This window comes from Gorilla gorilla, chromosome 5 (assembly GCF_029281585.2).
Source record: "Gorilla gorilla gorilla isolate KB3781 chromosome 5, NHGRI_mGorGor1-v2.1_pri, whole genome shotgun sequence".
Lineage (NCBI taxonomy): Eukaryota > Metazoa > Chordata > Mammalia > Primates > Hominidae > Gorilla > Gorilla gorilla.
In genome coordinates this window covers 61,143,089-61,169,749 of record NC_073229.2, presented here as the reverse complement: position 1 = coordinate 61,169,749, position 26,661 = coordinate 61,143,089, and the positions used below count along the sequence as shown (strand labels likewise).

Genomic DNA, 26,661 nt, shown 5'->3' with positions numbered 1-26,661 from the left:
GGCATTAACAGGCATGAGCCACCACGGCTGGCCTCAGAATCGTATTTTCTAATTAGTTATTACTGGTGTATAGGTAATATTGGTAATATTAGGATATTACCATTCCAGTCACTGAGCAGGGAGTGTCTAGGCTCAGTTCTTGTTTAAAGACTGTCAATATTTTTATCTTCCCACCCACATGGCACATTCCCATGAAACTTAGCCCCAAGCAGAAGGTTGGCAGTAATTTGTTCAGCTCGCATGTAGGGACAGGCATGTCCTTGGCTTTAAGCTGAAAATCTGTCCCAGGTCCTCCACCTCCTGAGGAGCACTTACATTTCCATTATCTCACAGGAGCCAAATCTCTAACTGCTACCCTTGATTCTAGACTCATTTCAAAGCCCATGAGGTCCATGGGGAGGTGGTTATCTCGTTTCAGAGTGTATTAGCTGTCTTGAGCTGCTGTAACAAAATACCGTAAGGCTGGGTGGCTTCAACAACAGGTGCTTATTTCTTACAGTTCTAGAGGCTGGAATGTCCAAGACCAAGGTGCTAGCCAATTTAGTTCCTGGTGAGTGCTCTCTTCCTGGTTTGTAGACACTGCCTTCTCACTGTGTGCTTGCATAGCAGAGAGAGGGCATGGGTGTCTCTTCCTCTCTTTATAAAGACACTATCATCATGGGGGCCCTACCCTCATGACCTCATCTGACCCTAATTACCTCCCAAAGGACTCTTCTCCAAATAGCATCACATTGGGGGTTAGGGCTTTAACAAATGAATTTGGAGTAGTGGTGGGGGGAACACAATTCAGTCCATAGCATACATCCTAGGTCTCCTTACTTTTCTCTTTTAAGGTTTTATATGTCATTGCGATATGTCTACTACGGGGTGGTATGTGTGTGTGTGTGTGAAAGCCTTTACACATTTCACCATCTTCATCAGAAGTCTCATAAAAATTTCTTGAATTGATGACAGACAACAGGGACGGTACGTTAACTGGGTTCTTCCTATTGTCTGTGGAGTTTCAGCAAAGGCCTCAAAAGTAGAAGGCAATACAACAGATGCTAGGTACTCCCATTCCCCCATCTTAAAGGGTGATGATAGAATATGAACTAGTCTGCCAGCATTACTAATCATCCACCCTCAGTCTATACAAGAGAATGAGGATTGTGTTGGACAGTTACCTGTGGGCTCTGTATTTCCTCTCCTGCCACTCTGGGGCGGGAGAGGGGAGCCAAGTGAGATAAAGCCTTCTACTAGAACCTCTTAGAATGTTTGGCTTGTGTCTCCTGGAGTTTGGAGATCCACAGGGATAGTGTCTTAACCCCTACCTGGGGGAAGTCCAAAAGCAAGATGCTGGCTAACTGTGCTGGGATGGTGAATAAGGTGGGAGCCATGGGGAGTGAGCTGCACTGCCTTCGCCACTGGGGCAAAGATGCATGAGTTATCCTGTGAGCCAAGTGGACACACAAGCTAACGAACTTGGAGTCATTTAAAAGGGATCCGTCCCAGGCCGCGCGCGGTGGCTCATGCCTGTAATCCCAGCACTTTGGGAGGCCGAGGCGGGCGGATCACGAGGTCAGCAGATCGCGACCATCCTGGCTAACACGGTGAAACCTCGTCTCTACTAAAAAAAATACAAAAAAATTAGCTGGGCATGTTGGCGGGTGCCTATAGTCCCAGCTACTCGGGAGGCTGAGGCAGGAGAATGGTGTGAGCCCAGGAAGCGAAGCTTGCAGTGAGCGGAGATCGAGCCACTGCACTCCAGCCTGGGCGACTGAGCGAGACTCTGTCTCAAAAAAAAAAAAAACAAACAAACAAAAAAAAACAAAATAAGATAAAAGGGATCCGTCCCATGAGAGATAACCAGAGAGGAAAGGGACTCCTGCCACGGGAGTGAGTTTTACATGGGGTAAGCCTCCTCCGGAAGGCCAAAGACTTGGGGGAGGGGAGTCATAGACAGTGAACCAGAGGAGGACCACTGCCAGCAAGAGAGTTCTAAAAAAGCCCACAAAGGTGCATAAGAGAGAAAAGCCAACATTTGTGATTCCTCCTTGTCCATAGGGAACCGATTTTGGAAGATAACAGCATCCTGCACTAACCAGGAAAGTCTGTGTTCTTTCCCTTCAATCCCTTCTCCTCCTGGGAGGAGGGGGTCAGAAATAGCAGCTAGCCAGTGGGAGAGGAGGAGCAAACTTTGAGGAGCAAAGGCAGGGATGTGGAGAAACCTACCATACCACTTTTAATATAGCAAGCTTCAAGTCTGAAGCAGGTAAAAGCAGGGGTAGGGGAGAACCTTTAGCCTGAATAAAGTTTAAAGTTTTGTTCTGTACTATGTATTTTCTACTGCAATATGACTACTCTCATGACTGAAAAATACTTGAAAAGTGAAAGGATCTGCAAGAGATTTCATGCAGGACACAGAACTATGCATAGAGCAAGTGTGAAGGGGAAGCAGAAGAGTTTTCTGATTATACACCGTGTCTCCCCGTCTTGAAAACACCCCAGCTCCTTTGATAAAAATATTCAGTATTAGAAACGGGTTGAGGAGTAAAAGTTGATACAGAATATAACAAACATGATTTAAAATTTATTGACTCCAAGTATCTATACACACTGATTTACATTTTTTTCACATTTATTAAGTCCCACCAAAAGTATGGGTAACCAAAATCCATATATACTCTAATAAAGACAGGGCATACACCTCTGGCATATTTTTATTATTTTTTTCATTAAAATAAGTTATTGGTTTCTTATTTTATATAAATTATATAAAATGTGAAGCTGGGTAAAAGTAGTCAACTAGTAAAAATTTTATACATTTTTACTGAGTATATGCCATTATAAGAACGTATGGAAATGGATATATATATATATATATGGATGTATTTTTTGAGAGAGGGTCTCACTCTGTCACCCAGGCTGGAGTGCAGTGGCATGATCACAGCTCACCGCAGCCTCAACCTCCCAAGTAGCTTTGGTACAGGAACGTGCCACCACACTCGGCAATTTTTTTTTTTTTTGTTTAGAAATGGAGGTCCTTCTACGTTGCCCAGGCTGGTCTCGAACTCCCAGGCTCAAGCAATCCTCCTGCCCCGGCCTCCCAAAATGGTGGGATTATAGGCGTGACCCTTTGCGCCTGGCCCACTTTTGTATTTAGGATGCAGGGCCCTGAGATTGGCATCTAGGAAAATTCTGGACTTAGGCCAGGGGAGGGGGCATGCCTGGATCTCTTACAAAAACTCGCCACGCCTCCAGTCGGTCATGATGTGGGCCCCTGGTAATGAAGGACCTCCACCATGACCACAAGTACTTTAGTCAGAAAACAGCTCGAAAACGTGTGAAGAGAGTCCACCAAACAGGCTTCGTGTGAGCAACAAGGCTGTTTATCTTACCTGGGTGCAGGCGGGTTGAGTCCGAAAAAGGAGTCAGCAGAGGGTGGTGGAATTATCATTAGTTCTTATAGGTTTGGGATAGGTGTACAAAGTACATTCTTAAGGGCGGGGGAGAATATTACAAAGCACCTACTTAAGGGCGAGGGGGAGACTATATCCTGTCAGTTAGGGTGGGGCAGGAACAAATCACAATGGTGGAATGTCATCAGTTAAGGCTATTTTCACTTCTTTTGTGGCTCTTCAGTTGCCTCAGGCCATCTGGATATATACGTGCAGGTCACAGGGGATATGATGGCTTAGCTTGGGCTCAGAGGCCTGACAACGTCTATTTTGGGTTTGATTCTGGCCCACCACCTTCACCTCGTACTTTCCTATCCTCAATTTCAACCTCTAGAAATTAGGCAAACTGGAAAGTAAACTGATGCGGGTCGTGTTGCTTCAGCAGGGGACAGGACTTCGGTGGGCGCTCCTGCCGAGGTCCGTAACCTCCCACACAGCTAACGTTTACAGGCCCGTTTATATTATCACGAATGGTTTTCAACCATTTCGTGTCCATCCCTAAATTAAGAGGCTTGAGGGGCGGCAGGAAAGAGCGAAGACACCTCCGCACGGTCTCCAAACCCCTAAGTCCCGAGGCCTGGAGCATCCCCGGAAAACCAGATTCCTCTCCAGAGAAGCCCTCCCTTCCGCCCCGCCCACCCCGCGCGGAGGCCGCAGGGGTCACGTGGCCGCCGCGGGAGGGGGAAGTGGGCGGCTCTGCGGCCGCCATCTTGAGGATTCGGAGGCGGGGCGTGCAGAGCTCAGGGCGCGCGCTTCGCTTCCCCTCCCCTCGCCCAGCCTCGCGCCGGCGTCTGTGCTCCTCCCCACTTTTCTTGGTTCCTGCGGCCGCTCCCTGAGTGGAGGAGCGGGGAACCCCGGAGGCGGGGGGGTGTGTCGGACGCGTGCTCGCGCCCTCCAACCGCCAGCCGCGGGGGCGCGCTCGGCCGGGCCCCCGGGGCGACGCGGGGCCGAGGGGAGGGGGCTGCTCCCGCGGCTGAGGCGGCGCGCAGCGGCCGAGGTGGCGGCGGCTGCAGCTGCGGCGGCGCGCTCCGGGCCTGCGTCTAGGTAGGGCGCCCCCGGGTCAGAGCTGTCGCCGTGGCCGCCGCTGCAAGAACCATGTACCGCAGCAGCGCTCGCTCCTCCGTCTCTTCCCACCGGCCTAAAGACGACGGCGGGGGCGGCCCGCGCAGCGGCCGCAGCTCTGGCTCCTCCTCAGGCCCGGCTCGCCGCAGCTCACCGCCGCCTCCGCCCTCCGGCTCCTCGTCGCGGACCTCGGCTCGCCGACCCCGCTCGCCCTCAGGGCACCGCGGCCGCCGGGCCTCGCCGTCCCCGCCACGGGGTCGTCGCGTCTCCCCGTCCCCGCCTCGGGCCCGTCGCGGCTCCCCGTCGCCACCGCGGGGCCGACGACTCTTCCCGCCGGGCCCGGCCGGCTTCAGAGGCAGCAGCCGAGGGGAGTCCCGCGCCGACTATGCCCGGGACGGCCGCGGAGACCATCCAGGCGACAGCGGCAGCCGGGTAATCCCACTCCTCGTCCAGGACTCCCTCCATCCCCCAGCCCCCTCCCCCGGAATTCCCGTTTCCAGAAACGCCTGGGGCCTCCAGACCAGGGTCCTAAGCGCGAAGCCTCCGGCCAACTCCCTCGGGGATGCCGAGCCTGGAGGCTTCTGTCAGACCCGGGAGCGTTGACACAATAACGGACTCGGGAGCGCACGGGCGTCTGGTCGGGAGTGCGCGCTCCGTTCCTTAGGAATAGGCTGTTTCTCTCATGCCGGGTGAGGTGTGGAAAGTTTGCCAAGGCGAGGGGCATTTCGTCCAAACCGTGTGGCTTGGTACTTTTTGTAGAGTTGACGTGTCCTCGGGGTTCCGTACTTTTCATCCCCTTACACCTGAGCTGCCTTCCTGGATCTTAGGGAAAAAAGCCGAAATGTCCGTTTTTGTGGCGAGTTAGGGACGCTTGAACCCTACCAGGCTTTACGTCTAGAGTGTAAACTGTTAGCTTAAATGAATTGGAGCTGCTGCCTCGGAATGAAGTGTGTAGGACCACAGTCATTGCCATAGCCACTACCTCTTATCGAGTTCTATGTCAGGAATTATGCCTAGCCTTTCACTTTGCACATTCTTTTAACCCTCACAACTCTTTGAAGTGAGGCAGTTAATACTATTCCTTGTTGTACAGCCGAGGAACCAACCCAGAGAGGTTCAAGAAACTCGACTGAGGTGACACGGCTAAGTGGTGGAGCTGTATGCTTCAACTCAGATCCACCTGGTTCCCCAAACCCATGATTTGAACCTCTGTGTTTCACTGCTAGAGGAACGGAGCATGAGATTAAGTTTAGTTTTAGGAATAATGTTGACCTTTAACCATAACCACCACCCCAAGAGATCCTCTAGGTAGAGTCTGGTTTTTGGGAATTTGTTTTATTTTTAGTTCATCAATCTTTTTATTATTATTATTATTTGAGAAAGAGTCTCACTCTCTTCCCCAGGCTGGAGTGCAATGGCATGATCTCAGCTCACTGTAACCTCCGCCTCCGGGGTTCAATCAATTCTCCCGCCTCAGCCTCCCAAGTAGCTGGGATTACAGGCGCCTGCCATCATGCCTGGCCTCTTCTTTTAAACTTAGTAACACAGTTCTGCTTTTTTGAGTGGCTCTCTAACATGTATGTAAGTACTGTGAGTACTTTGGTCATGGGTAAATTGATTTGTCACTATGTTAAGATTTTCAGTTGAGCAGTGCCAGTGTGGGTGGCAGTCACTACAGAGGAAGCAAGAACAGAATGCTTGTTTACACAACCTCCTTTTCTTCTCCAGTGCACAATGTATTTGCTCCAGTCTTTTCTGTCTGAGTAAATAGCATCATCCATTGCTTACATCAGAAACAGTCATTATCTCCCTTCTTCCCACATCTAATTTGTCAGATTACCTCATCTGTCTAACCCGTTAGCTTTACCTCTAGAATACATCCCCAAAACTGCCATCCTCCTGCCATCACTCTGGTCTAAGCCCTATTACCTCTTGCATGGATTGTTGCATTTGGCTCCTTTACACTCCGCCCTTGCTACCCTCCAGTTTGTTCTGGAGGTTACACAGAAATCAAATTGATTTTTAAGCCCTCATTTTATACATTTGACATGTATTTATTGAGCATCTACTTTGCATTAGGCACTGTTCTGGACTACCCTGGGGATACAACAAAGTACAAACCAGAAAAAAACTCCTATCCTTATAGAGTTAATATTCTAGCAGGGAGAGTTGGATAATAAGTTGAAGTTAGAAATGCGATGGTATGTTAAATGTAATTAAGTACTAAGAAGTACTAAAATACGGCCGGGCGCGGTGGCTCACGCCTGTAATCCCAGCACTTTGGGAGGCCGAGGCGGGCGGATCACGAGGTCGGGAGATCGAGACCATGTTGGCTAACACGGTGAAACACCGTCTCTCTACTAAAAATACAATAATTAGTCGGGCTTGGTGGCGGGCACCTGTAGTCCCAGCTACTTGGGAGGCTGAGGCAGGAGAATGGCGTGAACCTGGGAGGCGGAGCTTGCAGTGAGCCGAGATCGTGCCACTGCACTCCAGGCTGGGGGCGACAGAGCAAGTCTCAAAAAAAAAAAAGGACTAAGAGCAGAGAAGGGAGTTACAATTTGTGTGTGTGTGTGCGTGTGTGTGTATGTAATGTAGTCTTGCTCTGTCACCCGGGCTGGAGTGTAGTGGTGTGATCATAGCTCATTGCAGTCTCAAACTCCCACGCTCAAGGGATCCTCTCACCTCAGCGTCCTGAGTAGCTGGGACTACAGGTGTGTACCAACATCCCAGCTGATTTTATTTTAAAAAAATGTTTTGGTGTGGGGAGGGATTTCACTATGTTGCCCAGGCTGGTCTCAAACTCCTGGCCTCAAGTGATTCTCCTGCCTCAGCCTCCCAAAATGCTGGGCTTACAGGCATAAGCTACCATGCCTGGCCTGGGGAGTTAAAATTTTTGAGAGTAGTCAGGGAAGGCCTCCTGGGAAGGTGATTTTTGAATAAAGATCTGAAGGAGGTGAGGGTGTGCTGTGCAAGCATCTGGAGGAAAAATGTAGTCAGATAATGTCACTATCCTGTGTAAAACCCTCCTATAACTGTTAATTGCACTAAGAATAAAATCCAAATTTCCCAACTGTGCTTTCTGCCTATCTTTTCCTCTTCTGTCACTTTGCTGCAGCCACACCGGCCGCTTTTCTGTTACTTAAAGTATACCAAGCTCAATACTGAGGTGGTTCTTTTCTTTGCCTGAAACATCTTTCTACCTGTTCTTTGCAAAGCTGACACCTCATCCTTCAGGCCTCAGGTTATCACCTGAGAAAAACCTTTTCTAACCATCCTATCTGAAGTAATTCCTTTTATGGTACCATGTTTTAATGACTATAGCACTTACCAGAATAATTTTTTTTTTCTTTAAACTTGTTTTTGGCTTACCTCCTTCATTAGAAGTATGTAGGTTCTGAGAGCAGGGACTTTATTCACTTCTCTTTTCCCATGCCCAGTAAGAATGAGAGGTCACCGTTTAGGAGAGTTAGAGGTATGGGCTTATATCTCTAAGAAAATGATAATTTTTAAAAAGTGCTTTATTTTTGGTATAGTGTCTTACCATAACCATTTCTCACCTTGTTGAACGCCAACTTTGCAGGGTTGTCTTTTGTTTTTGAGACAAGGTCCTGCTCATTGCCCAGGCTGAAGTGCTGTGGTGCAGTCATGGCTCACTGCAGCCCTGACCTCCCAAGCTTAAGCTATCCTCCCACCTCAGCCACCTGAGTAGTTGGGACCACACCTGGCTAATTTTAAACTTTTTTTTATAGAGATGGAGTCTGTGTTGCCCAGACTGGTCTCACATTCTTGTCTGGGCCTATACACCTCAGCCTCCCAAAGTGTTGGGTATACAGGCATGAGCCACCATGCCTGGCTAACTTTGTAACTAGGGAGGAGAGTTTTTGGTTGTAGGGATGTCTTGACCCTATTGACTAACCATATTATCCTTTACTTTTGTAGAGACGCTCTCCTGGTCTGCGTTCTGACTCTTTGGAAAAGAGCTTAAGGATCACTGTTGGCAATGACCACTTCTGTGTTAGCACACCAGAACGGCGACGGCTTAGTGATCGGCTGGGGTCACCAGTGGATAATCTGGAAGACATGGACAGGTAGGCATCACCTAAGGCAGGGCATACTATACTAGTACTTGAAGGCAGAAATGTTGCTGTTTTCCGAATGATATATTTGAAAGGATGGTGCCAGCTCTAAAGTTATTTCCTATGCCACGTGTCCAGTACAAAATAAAACGCTGGGATAGAATTTCTAAGTGGGAGGAGTATAATGATGTGTAGACTCTGTTGCTGAATAAATTGTATAGCAAAAAAGACTTTAAAAAGGTCATCCGAGTCTTGACTAGAAAGAAGAGGCTGAGGGGACATAATCAGAGTCCCCCAAATGAAGAACAGTTGAGATGGTATAGATTCTAAAACAGTGAAACTATGAGCAGTCCCTTCTCCAAAGAAAAGTTCTGGACAAAATGGGAAGTCTTTTTAAAATGGTGTTATTTTTTAGCTTATCCAGGCTGAAACATAGATTCAAAAAGGGTTAATATATGTGTGTATGTGAAGTAGATAAAGTATTAATAGAAAGCTAGAGACCTTCAAAAATGTTTAAGTTCAGTTATTATTTTACAACTATTGAGTGCTGAGGAAGGGTAGATACACTCAAGAGAGTTGGATATAGACCTCAGGTACTAGGAACTTAACCATATATAGATTGTAAATAATCACATTAGGTGTTTTTCACCTCACAAAAGTCAAAGTATGGATGGGAGTTCAGGAAAGCACTCTTTCTCAGAGCTGAGACCATGACTGTTATGGTCTCTGCCCAGCACATTGGGAGTTTTGACAAATGATTAGCAGTAGCAATAAATCAATGTAATGTAATTTCAAACTGAGACTGTCGCTTGCCGTGTTGCACAGAGCATAGCTAGGCGGGTTGGGGAGAGCTGGGCAGGAAGTCTGAGGACCAGTTTTGCCATTGGTAATACCTAAAAGTTCCATTGGCTGTGGATGCAGTGAAGCAAGGCAGAATAGTCTTTTTTTCTTTTTTTTTTTCAGGCTTAATTCACTTTATATTTCTTGTATGAAAACCCTATGTTGTAGCCACAGCTGGAGCCTACGTCCTCTGCACAGAGACTCTGGTGTGTGTCTTGATGAGGTGGTCAGTGAATTCCTGATAGGGAGACTTGGTGAATCCCGTCTCCTTCCAGAGGTCGGGGGTCAGGTAGCTGTAGGTCTTAGAGATGGCATCAAAGGTGGCCTTGGCGAAGTTGCCCAGGGTGGCAGTGCAGCCCCTGGCTGAGGTGTAGCGGTTATCAATACCAGCCATCATGAGCAGCTTCTTGGGCACAGGGGCTGAGACGATGCCAGTGCCCTTGGGCGCAGGGATGAGGTGCACCAGCACAGAGCTGCAGTGGCCTGTCACCTTGCAAGGAACGGTGTGGGGCTTGTGGATCTTGTTCCCCCAGTAGCCTCTGTGCACAGGGAGAATGGAGAGCTTGGCCAGGATGATGGCCCCGCAGGTGGCAGTGACCACCTCCTTGGAGCACTTAACACCCAGACCGACGTGGCCATTGTAGTCCCTGATGGCAACAAACGCCTTGAACCTTTTGCACTGGCCAGTGTGGGTCTGCTTCTGCACTGGCATAATCTTCAACACCTCATCCTTGAGAGAGGCCCCCAGGAAAAAGTCAGTGATCTCAGATTCCTTGATGGGCAGGGAGAAGAGATAGTTCTCCAGGGACTTGATCTTTATGTCCTTAACCAAGCAGCCCAGCTTGGTGACAGGCATCCACTCCTTATCCTTGGCCTTGCCTCCATGAGCTCCGTGGCCTCAGCCCTGTCCACGGCTGCAACCCCAGCCCCTCCACGGAAGCCACCACGGTTTCCCATCCCAGGGCCCCAGGGGCCTCTGCCCCCGCCCCACCCCCTCCACCGACATCATCTGCCATTTAGTGTTTTCTCAGAGAAGAAGCAAGGCAGAATAGTCTTATGTCATATAACATTGAAGCTTCTAAAGGACTTCAAGATATGTGACTGTATCACTTAATTGAGGCAATAGCCCTTGCTCTTCTGGCTGCTTCTGTTTGGGGAAATTATTGAGTAGGTAGTCTGGGTAGGTGGTACATAGTGTGATTGTCTTCATTCTTTGCTGAGGTTTTGAGTTAGCTTCAGCAGTTCTTCTTAGGCCTAGGATGTCACTTCCCCTTTGCATAAACTTTGTTATGCACATGTGCTTCAGATAGAACTAATTATATTTTTAAATTACAAAAATTAAAATTTTTCCTCTTAGGGAGTTTGGGGCAGCAGTCTTCTTTGTAGAATCATGTGTTTCAGAGGCACAGGTCTACTTTAGAGAAAGTGAGATTAAGGTTCTAAACAGAGATAAAAGGCCATTTAAAAAATACTGTTGCCCCCTACACATTTCTCTTCTTTCCCTTTTGTTCAGTATGGTTTGTGTGGATAATTACTGTCCACTAAAACCAGGCCACAGGACCATTGGCATACTCAGGTTGTCTCCTGACAGTGAGTCTAGTCTTCAACCAATGATACAGGCCATTTATATCCTTTGTATGTAGATGTTTGGGCCTGGCGCGGTGGCTCGTACCTGTAATCTCAGCACTTTGGGAGGCTGAGGTGGGCCAATCACTTGAGGTCAGGAGTTCGAGACCATCCTGGCCAACATGGTGAGACCCTGTCTCTACCAAAAATACAAAAAGTACCCAGTGGTGGCGCATGCCTGTAGTCCCTAGCTACTCCAGAGGCTGAGGCAGGAGAAGCTTGAACCTGGGAGGCAGAGTTTGCAGTGAGCCCAGATTGTGCCACTGCACAGAACAAGACTCTGTAAAAAAAAAAAAAAAAAAAAAAAAAAAAGTGTATGTAGATGTTTATTTTTTAAAAATTCATTTATTTTTTTATTTTTATTTATTTATTTTTTGAGACAGAGTCTTGCACTGTTGCCTGGCTGGAGTGCAATGCTACAATCTCGGCTCACTGCAACCTCCGCCTCCCAGGTTCTAGCAATCCTCCTGCCTCAGCCTCCTGAGTAGCTGGGATTACAGGTGCGGACTACCATGCCAGGCTAATTTTTTGTATTTTTAGTAGAGATGCGGTTTCTTTGGCCAGGCTGGTCTCGAACTCTTGACCTCGTGATCCGTCCACCTTGGCCTCCCAAAGTGCTGGGATTACAGGTGTGAGCCACCGCGCCTGGCCCCTTTTAAATTTATTTTTAAGAGACAGGGTCTCACTCTGTCACCCAGGCTGGAGTGCAGTGGCACGATCATAGCTTAGTGTAGCCTCTAACTCCTGGGTTCAAGTGATTCTCCTGCCTCAGCCTCCCAAGTAGCTAGGAATACAGGCACACACCACCCGATGCCCAGCTAATTTTTCAAATTTTTGTAGAGATGGGGTTCTCACTGTGTTGCCTAGGCTGGTTTCAAACTCCTGAGCTCAAGTGACCCTCCTGCCTCAGCCTCCCAAAGTGATGGGATTGCAGGCATGAGCCACCATGCCTGGCCAGATGTTTGTTTATTTTTTTTCTGAGACTCGAGTAGTCTTTCTCTTCCTTTATTGAATCTGTTAAGTTTTATATCAGGTTTGGAAGATAGCCAAGTTGGGTTTTAGTGTCTTCACCTTAGCAGCCCTGTGTGTAGGACTGTAATTCTACTTAAAAGGGAACATGAAAGGTAATGCGAAAAATTCTAAAACACTTGGCTTCTAAAGACTTGTGGATGTGAGGTTGATTTCTCCTGTTCATCAAAGTAATTTGCACATTTAATGTTCCATTCATGGAGCTATTTATTTTTAAAAAATTATTATCTTTTTAAAAGACAATGTCTTGCTCTGTTGCCCAGCCTGGAGTGCAGTGGCGTGATCATAGTTCACTGTAACCTCAAACTCCTGGGCTCAAGTGGTCCTCCCAGCTCAGTCTAAAGAGTAGCTAGGACTATGGGCTGCACTGCCACACCTGGTGAATTAAAAAATAAATTTTTAGAAATTGGGTTTCTATCTATCTATCTATGTTGTCCAGGGTAGTCTCCTGACCCCAAGCAGTCCTTCTGCCCTGGCCTCTCAAAGTGCTAAGATTACAGGTGTGAGCCATTGTGCCCAGCTTATCGCCTAATTCCTTCTCCTTATTCTGACAGATTGAAGGATTGCGATTTTTTTCCCTCTGATTTTCTTTAGGGAATAGAAGCAAACAGCTTTCTTGGGGCATTTTTGGGACTCATCAACAGAAAAGAATGGAGAGTTTAGGCTCTGAAGGACCTTTTAAAATATGTATACATTTTTAACAGCTTTATCGAGATGTAATTTGTATACTATATAATTCACCCATTTGAAGTGTACAGTTCAGTGATTTTTGGCATATTCAGAGTTGTGCATCCCTCACTACAATCAATTTTAGAACATTTTTATTACACCAGAAAGAAGCTCTGTTCCTTTAGCCATTACTCCCTCCACCCTACCCCCAGCCACGGGCAATCACTAATCTACTTTCTGTCTCTATAGATTTGCCTGTTCTGGACATTTCATATAAATAGAATCATATAATATGTGGTCTTTTGTGACTGGCTTCTTTCACTTAGCATATTTTTTTTTAAGGTTCATCCGTGTTTGTAGCATTCCTTTTTATTGCTGATAATATTTTATTGTATGGATATACCATGTTTTGTTTATCCATTCATCAGTGATGAATGAATGGATAACATTTTGATTCTTTTCACTTTTTGGCTATTATGATTAATGCTGCTCTGAACATTGGTATAAAAGTTTTTATATGGACATACATACATTTTTTAAAAACTTGTTTAACAGAGATTTGTAAACACAAAAATGTAGAATAGTACAGTGAAACCCCATGTCCTCATTACCTAACTCCAACAATCAGTTTTTTTAAATAGATAGACTTTATTTTAGAAAACAGTTGAACTTAACCAAGGCTTTCCGGGAGTATCCATCGCTGGACTCTTTCAGGGTATAGGAGATTGTACCCTTTTTAGGGCTCTTACTACAGCCAGTTCTCTTCTCATATCCTTTTGGAGTCCTGGGGAAGGAGGACATGAGCTTCTAATAAGCAACCTGATTTCTGCCTATATGTATGTGATAGCTTTTTTAAGAAAACTGTTTTTATGCCTTTTTTCTGTCTCATTCTACTGGAGATTCCAAGTCTGGACTGCAGCTTTTTGAGAGCCATCTCATTTATAGCTTCTTGATAGTTAGTACTGATTTAGATCTTGGGCTAGTATGCCGTTTCATGGTGACATGTAATAGTTCTGGTGGGGAGCTGAATGTGGGAGTGTGAATGAACTTGCCACTCCTCATGGAGCCTATGTTTTTTCTCCCTATACTAATATGGTCAGAGACTTTTTGTATGGTAGATGGTGTTTTGGCAATGGAGTGACTCAACTCATGAACATTCCTCTCTGGAAATAGGTGTGTTTATGGCTGACAGACCTATAGAGAAAAATTTTTACCTCAGTTTGATTTCAGAAATCATCCTTGGTTTATTCCCATTTATTCCTATTTCATACTGCATTGAAACCTCAAAATTTCCCAAATTCTTAGGAAGAAGGTGGGTAACAGAAACCTGGATTCCCACAGGTGGCATTCTTGTTAGAGAAGGTAAATAAAGTTTGTCCTTGATAACCTTTCATAAATTTGTTCCTAGGTCTACAACTTTGATCAAAGGCAGGCTGGTGAATAAGAAAAGGCAATGTTTTGAGATTCTGCTGGCATAGTCTCAGAGATAGGAAAGCAACTACTAAAAAAAACTAGGAAAAGTCATTTCTAGAAACTCACAAAAAACAAAAGTAGCTACTAGAAACTGTAGAAGACACTAATAGTTACCATCCTCTAGATGATAATTCACTCTGGAATGTGAGTGACATGTAAGAACTTTTATTTTTTATTCAGAGTACTTAGAAGTTTTCATACATAAAGTGCTAGAGGATCTTTATTTCTATTTGTGATTTAAATCAGAAACTTTAGTTTTGTGTCATAGCCATAGCCCCTGAGAAGGTTAGCATTATTGGGTGTGGTATAGAATTCTCAGCTAAAAGAATAGCTGTCCCATCCTGGATTTTTACCTCATGCCACAAAGGTCTGAGACCTTTGTATTTAATGAAATAAAAATATATGGTGAACTAAACCATCACTTTCTCTTTTCTAAGCCCAAGATTAGCAGAGTGCTTGTAGATATCCAGAGAAGGCAAAGAGGGTGACAGAACAGGCTGTGAGAGAGCTTTATGGGTTTTAATATGTGAACCATCAAGGCAAAGCATTGGAGAACCTTCTAAATCTTATGAGAAAATCATGCTAATTAGATAAATCAGTAGTTTTTTTAAAAGTTACTGTATAGTGAAACTTTTTTTTCCCAATTGAATTATTAGAACCTTAATATACAGACTTAAAGTTGGAATTAGTGTGATTTAACTGGGATAGAAGGTCGAGAGCCCTGCTGGTTCTGCTTTTCTAGTACCTCCTTTCTTTTGGTAGCTCCTGAGCACTCTTTACAACCTCTGGAACACAGCTTTAAAACCATTTATCTGAGCCACGTGTGGAGGCTCACGCCTGTAATCCCAGCACTTTGGGAGGTTGAGGCGGGCAGATCACCTGAGATCAGGAGTTCGAGACTAGCCTGGCCAACATGTGAAACCCCATCTCTACTAAAAAAATGCAAAAAGTCAGCCAGCGTGGTGGTGCACGCCTGTAATCCCAGCTACTTAGGAGGTTGAGGCACAAGAATCACTTGAACCAGGGAGGTAGAGGTTGCAGTCAGCCGAGATCATGCCACTGCATTCCAGCCTGGGTGACAGAGCAAGACTCTGTCTTAAACAAAACAGGCTGGGCGCAGTGGCTTATGCCTGTAATCCCAGCACTTTGGGAGGCCAAGGCGGGCTGATCACTAGGTCAGGAGATCAAGACCATCCTGGCTAACACGGTGAAACCCCGTCTCTACTAAAAAATCAGAAAAAAAAAAAAAAATTAGCCGGGTGTGATGGCTGGTGCTTATAGGCCCAGTTACTCGGGAGACTGAGGCAGGAGAATGGCATGAACCTGAGAGGCGGAGCTTGCAGTGAGCCAAGATTGCATCACTGCACTCCAGCCTGGGTGACAGAGCGAGACTCCATCTCAAAACAAAACAAAAAAATCCCATTGATCTGGACTGGTGTTTCTCAAACTTTAAAGTACAGACAAATCACCTGGAGATCTTGTTAAAATGCAGATTCTAGTTCAGATCTGCTTGGGGTGGAGCTTTGAGAAGCTATATTTCTAAAAAGTTCCCAGGTAATGCTAATGCTGTTTCGTCCGCACTACACTTTCAGTAGCAAAGAGCTAGAGTTTAGCTTGTGTGGAGTTGTGTAACTTCCATGATATTCTGCATGCCCTAAGTCTAGTCGGAGAAATTATCCAAGAGATCTATCTAGATATGTTGGTAATATTACCTCTTGCTTAGAGGCTAAAGCTGCTTGTTCCCCTGGGGAAAGGGAGGAAATGTTCTTGGACTTCATGATTATAGTCTTTTGCCCTAAGCATTTTATAGCCCCCTTGACAAACACCAGTCTCTTAGCCTTGTCTGCTCTTATTCTTTCCAAGTCCATTTGTTCAATGATGCTTCTCTTTTTCCTCAGGGATGACCTGACTGATGATTCTGTCTTCACTCGAAGCTCCCAGTGCTCTCGGGGTCTTGAGCGATATATTTCCCAGGAGGAAGGGCCTCTCAGTCCCTTCTTGGGACAACTTGATGAGGACTACCGAACAAAAGAAACTTTCCTGCATCGATCTGATTATAGTCCCCATATCAGTTGTCATGATGAGCTGTTGCGGGGAACAGAACGGAATCGAGAAAAACTCAAAGGCTACTCTATACGATCTGAAGAAAGGAGCCGGGAGGCCAAAAGACCCCGTTATGATGACACAGTGAAGATAAACAGCATGGGAGGGGATCACCCAAGTTTTACATCAGGAACTCGCAACTATCGACAGCGTAGAAGAAGCCCAAGTCCTAGGTTTCTCGACCCTGAGTTTCGAGAACTGGATCTTGCCAGACGAAAGCGAGAGGAAGAGGAGGAGCGAAGTAGGAGCTTGAGTCAGGAGCTGGTTGGAGTTGATGGTGGTGGTACTGGCTGTTCCATCCCTGGATTGTCAGGTGTCCTAACAGCATCAGAGCCAGGATATTTGCATCGGCCTGAGGAAGTATCTGTGATGCCCAAGAAATCCATTTTGAAGAAGCGGATTGAGGTGGACATAATGGAGCCCTCCATGCAGGTCTCTGCTGCATTTCTTGTAGGGCCTCTTGCTAGTCTCTCTAATATCTTAAAGCCTGCTTACTTGCCTGTGGGCTATGTTCCTAATGGTATCTTTGTAATATGTGCTGGACCGACATTGTGAGCTACACCTTCTAGGACTCTCCAAACGAAACTGTAGGCCTTTTAATGCATCAGTAGAGGGTTCTATTGCTGTATATTAGGCTTTATATTAATAAATAGATATTTTGGAGAGTACTGTAAGTTTTTTTACTTAAATTGGATTATCCTTTGGCAATCTTTGAGTATGGGTTTGTTGGAAATGAACCTTGAAGGGCAAGGGGAGGAGGTGATCTCAATTTTCTCATCTCTCTTTAGAGAGAAGACAAGATGTATGAGTTGTAGGACACTGGACTAGAAATCAGGTGATTCTGATTTTGGACCCACTTCTGCCACCAACTTACTGTGATTTTTAGACAAGTCACCTCACCATTCTGAGCCTTGATGTTTTTCCCTGACCTGTGAAAGGATGGTCAGACCACTAGTGGAAAGACCACTAGTTTTTAGCTGTCGTCTTAGGAGATAAAGGCTTCTGAAGAGGTTCCCAAGCAAAGGAATGCTGATGAGTTAGCGTTCCAGAGTTTCCTCTCCCCACTTCAGCCAAAGCAGGTCTTTTTTTTTCCTTTTCTTTTGGGGATCCATAGAAAAGAAAACAAGCTAGGGGATCTCTAAAATTCTTTTGAATTCAAATTCCTTTTAACAAATAGATAAAGGTGAGGATTCCATCCAGTTTGCCTCACTTCCTGTTTCTCCTCAACAGCAGAAACATCTGGAGATAAGGGGATTCACATTTTGAATCTGGTTAAGGATACTTTTCCTCCCTTTTATCCATACTTGTATCTCACCTGTTAATTCAGGAAGACCAAAGTATTTAAGTATTTATCTCAATTACTAATGTTCTGAGATTCTGCATAAGACTAAATCAGTTGTGTTTGTCTTTGCAGCTTGAGAGTTTTTCCAGCAGTACCAGCTCCAGCCAGGATCACCCTCTCTACTCTGGGCACCCATCCCTTCCACTAAGTGGTGCTATTGCTGCTTTTGCCTCAGAGATTGAAAACAAGGGGACTATGGTAGAGACTGCCTTGAAGGAACCTCAGGGCAACCTCTACCAATGGGGTCACCTTCCTGGGATTCCCAAAGACAACAGTCCTCTCACAGAAAAATTTGGAAGTTTTCTATGCCACAAGGATAATTTGGATTTGAAGGCCGAGGGACCTGAGCGACACACAGACTTCCTGCTGCCCCATGAGAGAGCTAGCCAGGATGGCAGTGGTTTTTCCCGCATTCTGAGCATGTTGGCTGATTCTACCAGTACACAGGAAAAAAGGCGACGTAGCTTTCCCGACATTGAAGATGAGGAGAAATTTCTCTATGGGGATGAAGAAGAGGATTTAAAGGCAGAATCCCTACCAAAGCCCCTTGGGAGCTCTGAGAGTGAAGTTATGAGGCAGAAGGCAAGCTCCCTGCCGTCTTCAGCTCCAGCTGTAAAGCTAGAATCACTAGAAGAGACCAATCCAGAATATGCGAAGATCCATGACTTGCTCAAGACAATAGGGCTGGATATTGGAGTAGCAGAGATTAGTCAATTGGCTGCACGCACCCAGGAACGACTTCATGGCAAGAAGCCATCATTACGCTCCTCAGCTGACCGCCGTTCCTCAGTTGACCGATACTTTTCAGCTGACCACTGTTCCTCAGTTGACCACCGCTTCTCAGCTGACCGCTGTTCCTCAGTTGACCACTGCTTCTCAGCTGATCGACGTTCCTCAGATCCCCACAGACTAGAGAGCAGGGAGGCACATCATAGCAATACCCACTCTCCAGAGGTGTCCCATCCACACCCACCTTCTCCTGTGGATCCTTACCTGCTCACAAAAAACAGCCCTCCATTCCTAAAGTCTGACCATCCAGTGGGTCATATTTCAGGACCAGAGGTGGTTGGTAGTGGGTTTCAGTCATCTGTTGCAGTCAGGTGCATGTTGCCATCAGCCCCATCTGCCCCAATTAGACTTCCACACACTGCTGCTTTATCTCAGTTTCACATGCCAAGGGCCTCTCAGTTTGCTGCGGCTCGGATACCTCCAAACTACCAGGGACCTGCCATTCCCCCTGCCTCTTTTGATGCCTATAGGCACTACATGGCATATGCAGCCTCAAGATGGCCCATGTATCCCACCTCTCAACCGTCAAACCACCCTGTACCTGAACCACACAGGATAATGCCAATAACCAAACAAGCTACTCGTAGCCGTCCTAATCTTCGTGTGATCCCCACTGTGACTCCCGATAAGCCTAAGCAGAAAGAGTCTCTGCGAGGCCCAATTCCTGCGGCCCAAGTGCCTGTCCAGGTGTCCATTCCATCACTCATAAGATATAATCCAGAGAAGATCTCTGATGAGAAGAACCGTGCTTCCCAGAAGCAAAAGGTGAATATTAGCTTTGGGCATCCTGTGCCTGAGTTTTCTGTTTTGCCATAAATTTGTATATGTTTTTTAGAAGGGGCTGAAAATTTGTAAGGCTCTTTCACTTGAAGTCGTTTGGAGGCTGCTGTCATCATCCTAAGAGGTGTATATTGTTCCTCTGTTTTTCACACATGTTTTATCATTAGGACTAAACAAAAGTCTGGCCTTGGGTCCTATTGTGATTGTCAGCCTTTTTTAAGTTTAATTCTATCCAAGTTAATGGTCTTCAAACACTGTAGATAGGAACTGGGAGCCTTGAAGTCTTCAATATGATTTCGTAGTGGAGTAGGGAACCAAAATTGGGTGTGGTGAAGGAGAATCAGTAAACCTGTTTGATCCCAGTGAATTCTGTATTCTTACCCTGTAATGATTATGTGAGTTAAAGCTAATAACTAGTTGTTGCTTGATAATTGAAGCAAACCAAGAAATAAACTTTGCTTGTTCTGGTTTATCTTAGAGTCCAGGAGTAACAGTAACATTTTTGACATGTTATTTATTTAAAAAATTACGTGTGTGTGTGTGTATGTATGTGTGTGTATGTATACGTATATTTCATATAGAGATGGGGTCTTCTCACTGTTGCCCAGGCTGATCTTGAACTCTTGGGCTCAAGTGATCCTCCCCTGCCAGCCTCTCCCAGAGTGCTGGGATCACAGGCATGAGCCGCTGTGCCTGGCCTCTAAAGTCATTTTTTATATTATCCAGGTTCATTGGGTCCCCAGCCTGTGGGAAGAAAGCAGTGACTGGGGTAAAGATCTAATAATTCTAATAATTCTGATAATTTAGAGCAGTAGGTGAAAACTACATCAAGATAGGGAATACATAATAGAAGAATTTTGAGTGGAAGAGTTAATACATACTATTAATTGTAAAGGTGCTTATACCTAGCAACTCACTTTGTTTAGAAACATAAAAATGTAATGTGTCTAATTTGGTTTGCTCGTAAAAGTTAAGACCTGGCTGGGCATGGTGGCTCATGCCTGTAATCCCAGCACTTTGGGAGGCTGAGGTGGGTAGATCACGAGGTCAGAAGATCAAGACCATCCTGGCTAACATGGTGAAACCCTGTCTCTACTAAAAATACAAAAAATTAGCCGGGTGTGCTGGCACGCGCCTGTAGTCCCAGCTACTCAGGAGGCTGTGGCAGGAGAATTGCTTGAACCTAGGAGGTGGAGGTTGCAGTGAGCCGAGATCACGCCACTGCACACCAGCCTGGGCAACAGAGCAAGATTCCATCTCAAAAAAAAAAAAAAAAAGTTCTGAAGAAAAAAATTAGAGGGCCAGTCTCATTTTTTTCCAGTTAAAAAGTTTTAGCCAATTATTGGGAAGACAAAAAACACTTAAGTTTCTATTGGACTTAAATACCCTGAACTTCAGTCTTTAGTTTTACTGAAGTCTTTTGGGAAAGGGAATAGGTTCAATGTAGACAAAACTTTAGAGACAGTGTTTGGAGGTCATACACTTTCTCTTTCCTTTCCTTTTATAAATCTAGTCCTTAAGTCAGGGCGCTGATAATACATAGGTCTATTATAGACACATACAGGCCTATTATATGCTGGTATAGTATAGACAAGCCATATTTGCTTTTTTTCATTAGGTAGTATATAGTTGAAAGATCATGAGCTTTAGGGCAGATATACCTGGATTGTACATCTACTCTTAATGTGTGACTTTGAGTATTCTACTTAATCTTGTACAACTTCAGTTTTCTGACTATTAAATAGTGAAAATGTTGTGAGGATTAAACAACATGCTACTCTGGGCATACTGCCTATGGGTTATCCCTGGTTTGCAAGGAGCAGTGAAAATAAACAACATGAAATATGTCCCTTACCTATAACACATATGGTTCCTTTATCTGTGGTTCCCTTTGGAACTTAGAACCACTATCTAATAGTTGCTATCAGTGCCCTAGATCCTTCCTGCAAAAAACAAACAAACAACCTTTCTGGACAGTATAGTTTTTGAAAAGATGGACAGTTCTATTCTGGAACTTAGAATGAAATATTACTTTGACTGTAAGGTCAGAGCCTGTGTGCAGGCATTTGGATCCTTACATTCAGTTAATGTCTAGGAAGAAGGCTTCTGGAAGAGAGAAATAGAAAAGAGAATGTTGGAGGAGATGGACTCTCTTACCACTTTGTATTTTGCAGGTTATTGAAGAGAGGGAAAAACTAAAGAATGACCGGGAAGCCCGCCAGAAGAAGATGTACTATCTTAGGACCGAGTTAGAGCGGCTTCATAAACAACAAGGTATCAGCTGCTTTGCATGACTGCCTTTTTGTAATAACTTGCGTAGGAGACCCAAATTTGGTACTCTCACGCAGGTTCAGTAACCTGAAACTTCATTAAAAAAATTTTTTTTGACATAATTAAACTTACAAAAAAGTTGCAATAATAGTGCAAAGAATTCTCAGGTACTCTTCTCCCAGATGATGGTGGTGATGATGATGATGATGATTTGAGACGAAGTTTTGCTCTTTCACCCAGGCTGGAGTGAAGTGGTGTGATTTCTGCTCACTACAACCTCTGTCCCCCGGGTTCAAGTGATTCTCCTGCCTCAGCCTCCCAAGTAGCTGGGATTACAGGCACCTGCCACCATGCCCAGCTAATTTTTTTCGTATTTGTAGTAGAGATAGGGTTTCACCATGTTGACCAGGTTGGTCTCGAACTCCTCACCTCAGGTGATCCACCCGCCTCAGCCTCCCAAAGTGATAGGATTACAGGCGTGAGCTCCCACGCCCTGCCAGATTATTAACATTTTAATACGCTTGCTCTATCTTTTTCTCCCTTTCAATTTGTGTGTATGTGTGTGTGTAATTTTTCCTGAACTTTTTTTTTTTTTGAGATGGAGCCTCGCTCTGTTGCCCAGGCTGGAGTGCAGTGGTGCAGTCTTGGCTCACTGCAACCTCTGCCTTCTGGATTCAAGTGATTCTCAAGCCTCAGCCTCCCAAGTAGCTGGGATTACAGGTGTGTGCCACCACACCTGGCTAATTTTTGTAATTTTAGTAGCAATGGGGTTTCATCATTTTGTCCAGGCTGGTCTCAAACTCCTGGCCTCAAGCAATCCTCCTGCCTCGGCCTCCCAGAGTGCTGAGATTACAGGGATGAGTCACTGCACTGGCCTTTTCTGAACTTTTTAAAGTAACTTGTAGATGTGATGTTCCTTTACTCCTAAATACTTAAGTATTTCCTAACAACAAAGAAGGTACATAACTTTAATACACTTATCAAAATTAGGATATTAGCAGTGATACAGTACTATTATCCAGTCTACCAGTCTTACTCATGTTTCACATTGTCCCGTTAATGCCCTTTATAGCAAAACAAAGTGCAAGATTATTTATCACATTAAGTTTTCACGTTCCAGTACTCTTCTTTAATCTGAGTCTTTGTATTTCATAACATTAACATTCTGGAAAATAAGAAGTCACATATTTTGTAGAATATCCCTTAATTTTGATTTGTCTGTTTCCTTATGATTAAATTCAGGTTATTCATTTTTGGCAAGACTATCACAGAAATGATGCTGAGTTTGTATCAGGTGTTGATTTGTCCCATTGCTGGTGATGTTAACTTTAATTATTTGGTTAAGGTGGTGTCTGCCAGATTTCTCCGCTATAAAGTTACTGTTTTATCCTTTTTGATTAATATGAATCTTATAGAGGAGATACTTTGAGACTATGTAAATATTCAGTTACTCCTCAGACTTTCACCCACTGGTTTTAGCATCCATTGATGAGTCTTGCCTGAGCCAGTTATTATGATAATAGTTATTTAAAAATTTTTTTTGAGACAGGGTCTCGCTGTGTCACCCAGGCTGAAGTGCAGTGGCAGTGGCATGATCTCAGCTCACTGCAGCCTCGCTTCCTGGCTCAGGTGATCCTCCTGAGTAGCTGAGACCATAGGCATGAGCCACCACGCCTGGCTAATTTTTTTTTTTTTGGCTAGAGACAAGGTTTTGCCATGTTGCCAAGGCTGGTCTCAAAACTCCTGAGCTCTGCAGCCTCCCAAAGTGCTAGGATTACAGGCATGAGCCACTGTGCCTGGCCTGTGATGGTTATCAAATAGTGATTTTTCAAGGTTCCTCATTCCTTCTACCTTTATTAGTTGGCTTTCTACTGTAAGAGGGAACTTCCTAACCCTCACTCCCATTTGTTTATTCATTTATATGAGTATGAATTCATGGATTCTTCATTTGATAAGTTATAATCTTTTATTATCATTATTTATTTTCATGCTCAGATTGTGCCAAATTTGGCCAATGGGACCCACTGTGAGTTAGCTCCTGTGTCCTTTCAATATGTCTCCATCGTTTTTGAGTACTTTCTTTTTTTCTTCTTTTTCTTTCTTTCCTTGAGATGGAGCCTCGCTCTGTTGCCCAGGCTAGAGTGCAGTGGCGCAATCTCAGCTCACTGCAACCTCCACCTTCCAGGTTCAAGTAATTCTCCTGCCTCAACCTCCCAAGTAGCTGGGATTACAGGCGCGTGCCACCATGCCCAGCTAATTTTTGTATTTTTAGTAGAGACGGGGTTTCACCCTGTTGGCCAGGTTGGTCTCTAACTCCTGACCTCAGGTGATCCGCCTGCCTCAACCTCCCAAAGTGCTGGGATTATAGGTGTGAGCCACCCCACCCGGCCTTTTTTTCTTTTTTTTTGAGAGACAGGGTCTCATTCTGTTGTTCAGGCTGGAGGGCAGTGGTGCTGTCATAGCTCACTGTAGCCTTGAATTTCTGGACTCAAATGATCCTCCCATCTCAGCCTCCCAAAGCACTGGGATTACAGGCATGAACCACAGTGTCTGGTCTTTCCTTAAATTTGGCACACACACACACAAAAATGTTCCCTGATGCCTTCCTTTTTATTCCATTTCTTTATGCTTTTAGGAATTCACATACACAGTGAGGAAAAGAACATAACAAGGCTCCTAAATACTGATAGTATGAAAGAACAGAGAGTGGGAGAAGATATAATTGCTTCTGTCTGGGTTTGGACTGTTTAGGGATGAGAAATTGAGTTATTTATCCTGTGAGGATTAACACCAGAGGATCTGCAGTTTGGAACAGGAGATAACATTAAATAAGCCAGCTGGGTGTGGTGGCTCACACCTGTATCCCAGCACTTTCAGAGGCTGAAGCAGGCAGATCACTTTGAGCTCAGGAGTTCAAGACCAGCCTGGTGACATGGCAAAACCCCATCTCTACCAAAAAAAAAAAAAAAAAAAAAAAAGATAAACCAGAGGCAAAACCTAAAACTCATTGAAGAAGTTGTTAAAGTGTCCTTAGATCAGATAAAGTCAAATATATTACCCTCTAAATAATTCTTCAGCCCTCTGAAGAGAGGACAGCTGCTAAATTCATAGTTACAACACTTATTAATGTTTTTGAGAGACACACACAAAATTATATATACTGTTACGGGAGTTCATGGAGCCCCTGAAGCCTGTCCATAAATCCTTAGCTAATAACCTTTACACAAAAGATAATGTCATAACCCATTCTTTACCTTCATAGAAGCTTCACTTACACCAACCCATGTGGAAGGAGAGTCTCACTTGCTCTTAGAAAAAAAAATTGTTTTTTGAGACGGAGTCTCTCACTATCACCCAGGCTGGAGTGCAATGGCATGATCTTGGCTCACTGCAAGCTCCGCCTCCTGAGTTCAAGCAATTCTCCTGCCTCAGCCTCCCGGGTAAATAGAATTACAGGCGCCCACCCCCATGCCCGGCTAATTTTTTGTATTTTTAGTAGAGACGGGGTTTCACCATGTTAGTGAGGCTGGTCTCGAGCACCTGAACTCAAGTAGTCACCCGCCTTGGTCTCCCAAAGTGCTGGAATTACAGGCATGAGCCACCACGCCTAGCCGCTCTTAGAAACATTTGTGGGCAAAGATTTTGTAACCATAAAGCCCTGACAAATTATTGCTTGTAAATGAGAAATGACTCATCTTATTTTCCCTGTGCTTCTTTTTGTTGACGTTTGATTGCTCAGGAGAAATGCTGCGCAAGAAACGAAGGGAGAAGGATGGCCACAAAGATCCTCTCTTGGTGGAGGTGAGTCGGCTTCAGGATAACATTATGAAGGACATTGCAGAGCTACGGCAAGAGGCAGAAGAGGCAGAAAAGAAGCAATCTGAACTGGACAAAGTGGCTCAGATCTTGGGAATTAACATCTTTGATAAATCTCAGAAGTCTTTAAGTGACAGTAGAGAGCCTACAGAGAAGCCTGGGAAAGCAGAAAAATCTAAGAGCCCAGAAAAAGTGTCATCGTTCTCAAACTCCTCCTCCAACAAGGTAACAACTCAATTTTTCCATTTCTATCATCTTTTTTTTTCCCTTTGACTCCTATGGTTTTCTAACCATTTTCTTAACTTAGGTTTTCAAACTGTTCTTACTCTTGTTAATTATTTTCTTACAGTATAGATCAGAGCGTGGTACTCCTCTTCAGAATTTCAGCATAGTTCGTTGTTGCCCACAAAGAATCCTAAATCCTCAGTATTCGAACCTTTTGTGTTCTTCTTCCAGCATTTACTCCCTAACCCACTCCTATCTGGCTTCTGATCTTCTCAGAACTTGTATATACCCTTTTGGGGGGTTCATATTTAGCAACTATGTTCATGTCTAGGTCACTACTGTGTTGCTAAAGTCAGTAGATACATTTTACTTCTCAAATGAGCAGCATTTGAGGCCAAGAATCACTTTCTCCTACAAATACTCTTTTCCCCTTGGCTTCAGTCACACTTCTTTTCCTCGTAGTACATTGGATGCTCCTGCTTAGTATCCTTTGCTGTCTCTTGTGCATAATCTTTAAATTTTTGAGTTTCTCGGGGCTCAGTCCTTGCCCAGTTCTCCAGAATTTGCTCTTTCTTCCTAGGCCATTTCATCCAGTCCTATGCTAAAATGCCATGTGACAATTGCCAGTTTTATGTTGTAGTCAAATGAGTCTTCTGAGTGTCTAACAACGTAACTCACCATTTCCACTTCATTATCTCATAGGCACTTGAAATTGAGCATGTCCTAAACTAAATTAATGGTTGTGCTCAACCTCCTTCCAACTTTTTCTTTCTCCATTGTTATGCATTCTCAATGAATGGCATACTGTCCAACAGTTTTCATGCCAACAACTTAAAAGTCGCTCTCAGTGCTCTGCTCTCCCTAACTGCTCCATATGCAATCAATTACAAATTCTGTCAGGTCCCTCTCCAAAGTAAATCTCAATTCCATGCACCTTATCATCTCCATTGACATTCAAGTCCAAGCCACATCAGTTTTTGCTTATGTTGCTATGTTAATTAACTCTTTTTGCACATATAGCCAGTGATCATGATACTTAATCCCTTGCCTACCTCCTCAACCTCATTTCATGCCTCTTTCTTTCTTGCTGACTGTAGTTTCATTACTAACCTTTTCATTC

The 26,661-nt window shown here is 44.7% G+C and overlaps 1 protein-coding gene and 1 pseudogene across 1 annotated transcript in view; one reads left to right on the top strand and one right to left on the bottom strand.

Moving 5' to 3' along the window:
- The first annotated feature begins 4,201 nt into the window (after positions 1-4,201).
- ZNF318 (zinc finger protein 318) overlaps positions 4,202-26,661 on the top strand; it is a 33,577-nt gene continuing 11,117 nt past the window's right edge. Inside the window, exons 1-6 of the mRNA XM_019029354.4 lie at positions 4,202-4,931; positions 8,442-8,590; positions 16,114-16,750; positions 17,733-19,214; positions 21,404-21,503; positions 25,240-25,541. Coding sequence (XP_018884899.3) covers positions 4,533-4,931; positions 8,442-8,590; positions 16,114-16,750; positions 17,733-19,214; positions 21,404-21,503; positions 25,240-25,541 — 3,069 coding nt within the window. The 5' untranslated portion in view covers positions 4,202-4,532. The remainder of the gene's footprint in view (positions 4,932-8,441; positions 8,591-16,113; positions 16,751-17,732; positions 19,215-21,403; positions 21,504-25,239; positions 25,542-26,661) is intronic.
- On the bottom strand, positions 9,509-10,434 carry LOC101123989 (small ribosomal subunit protein uS5-like; annotated as a pseudogene).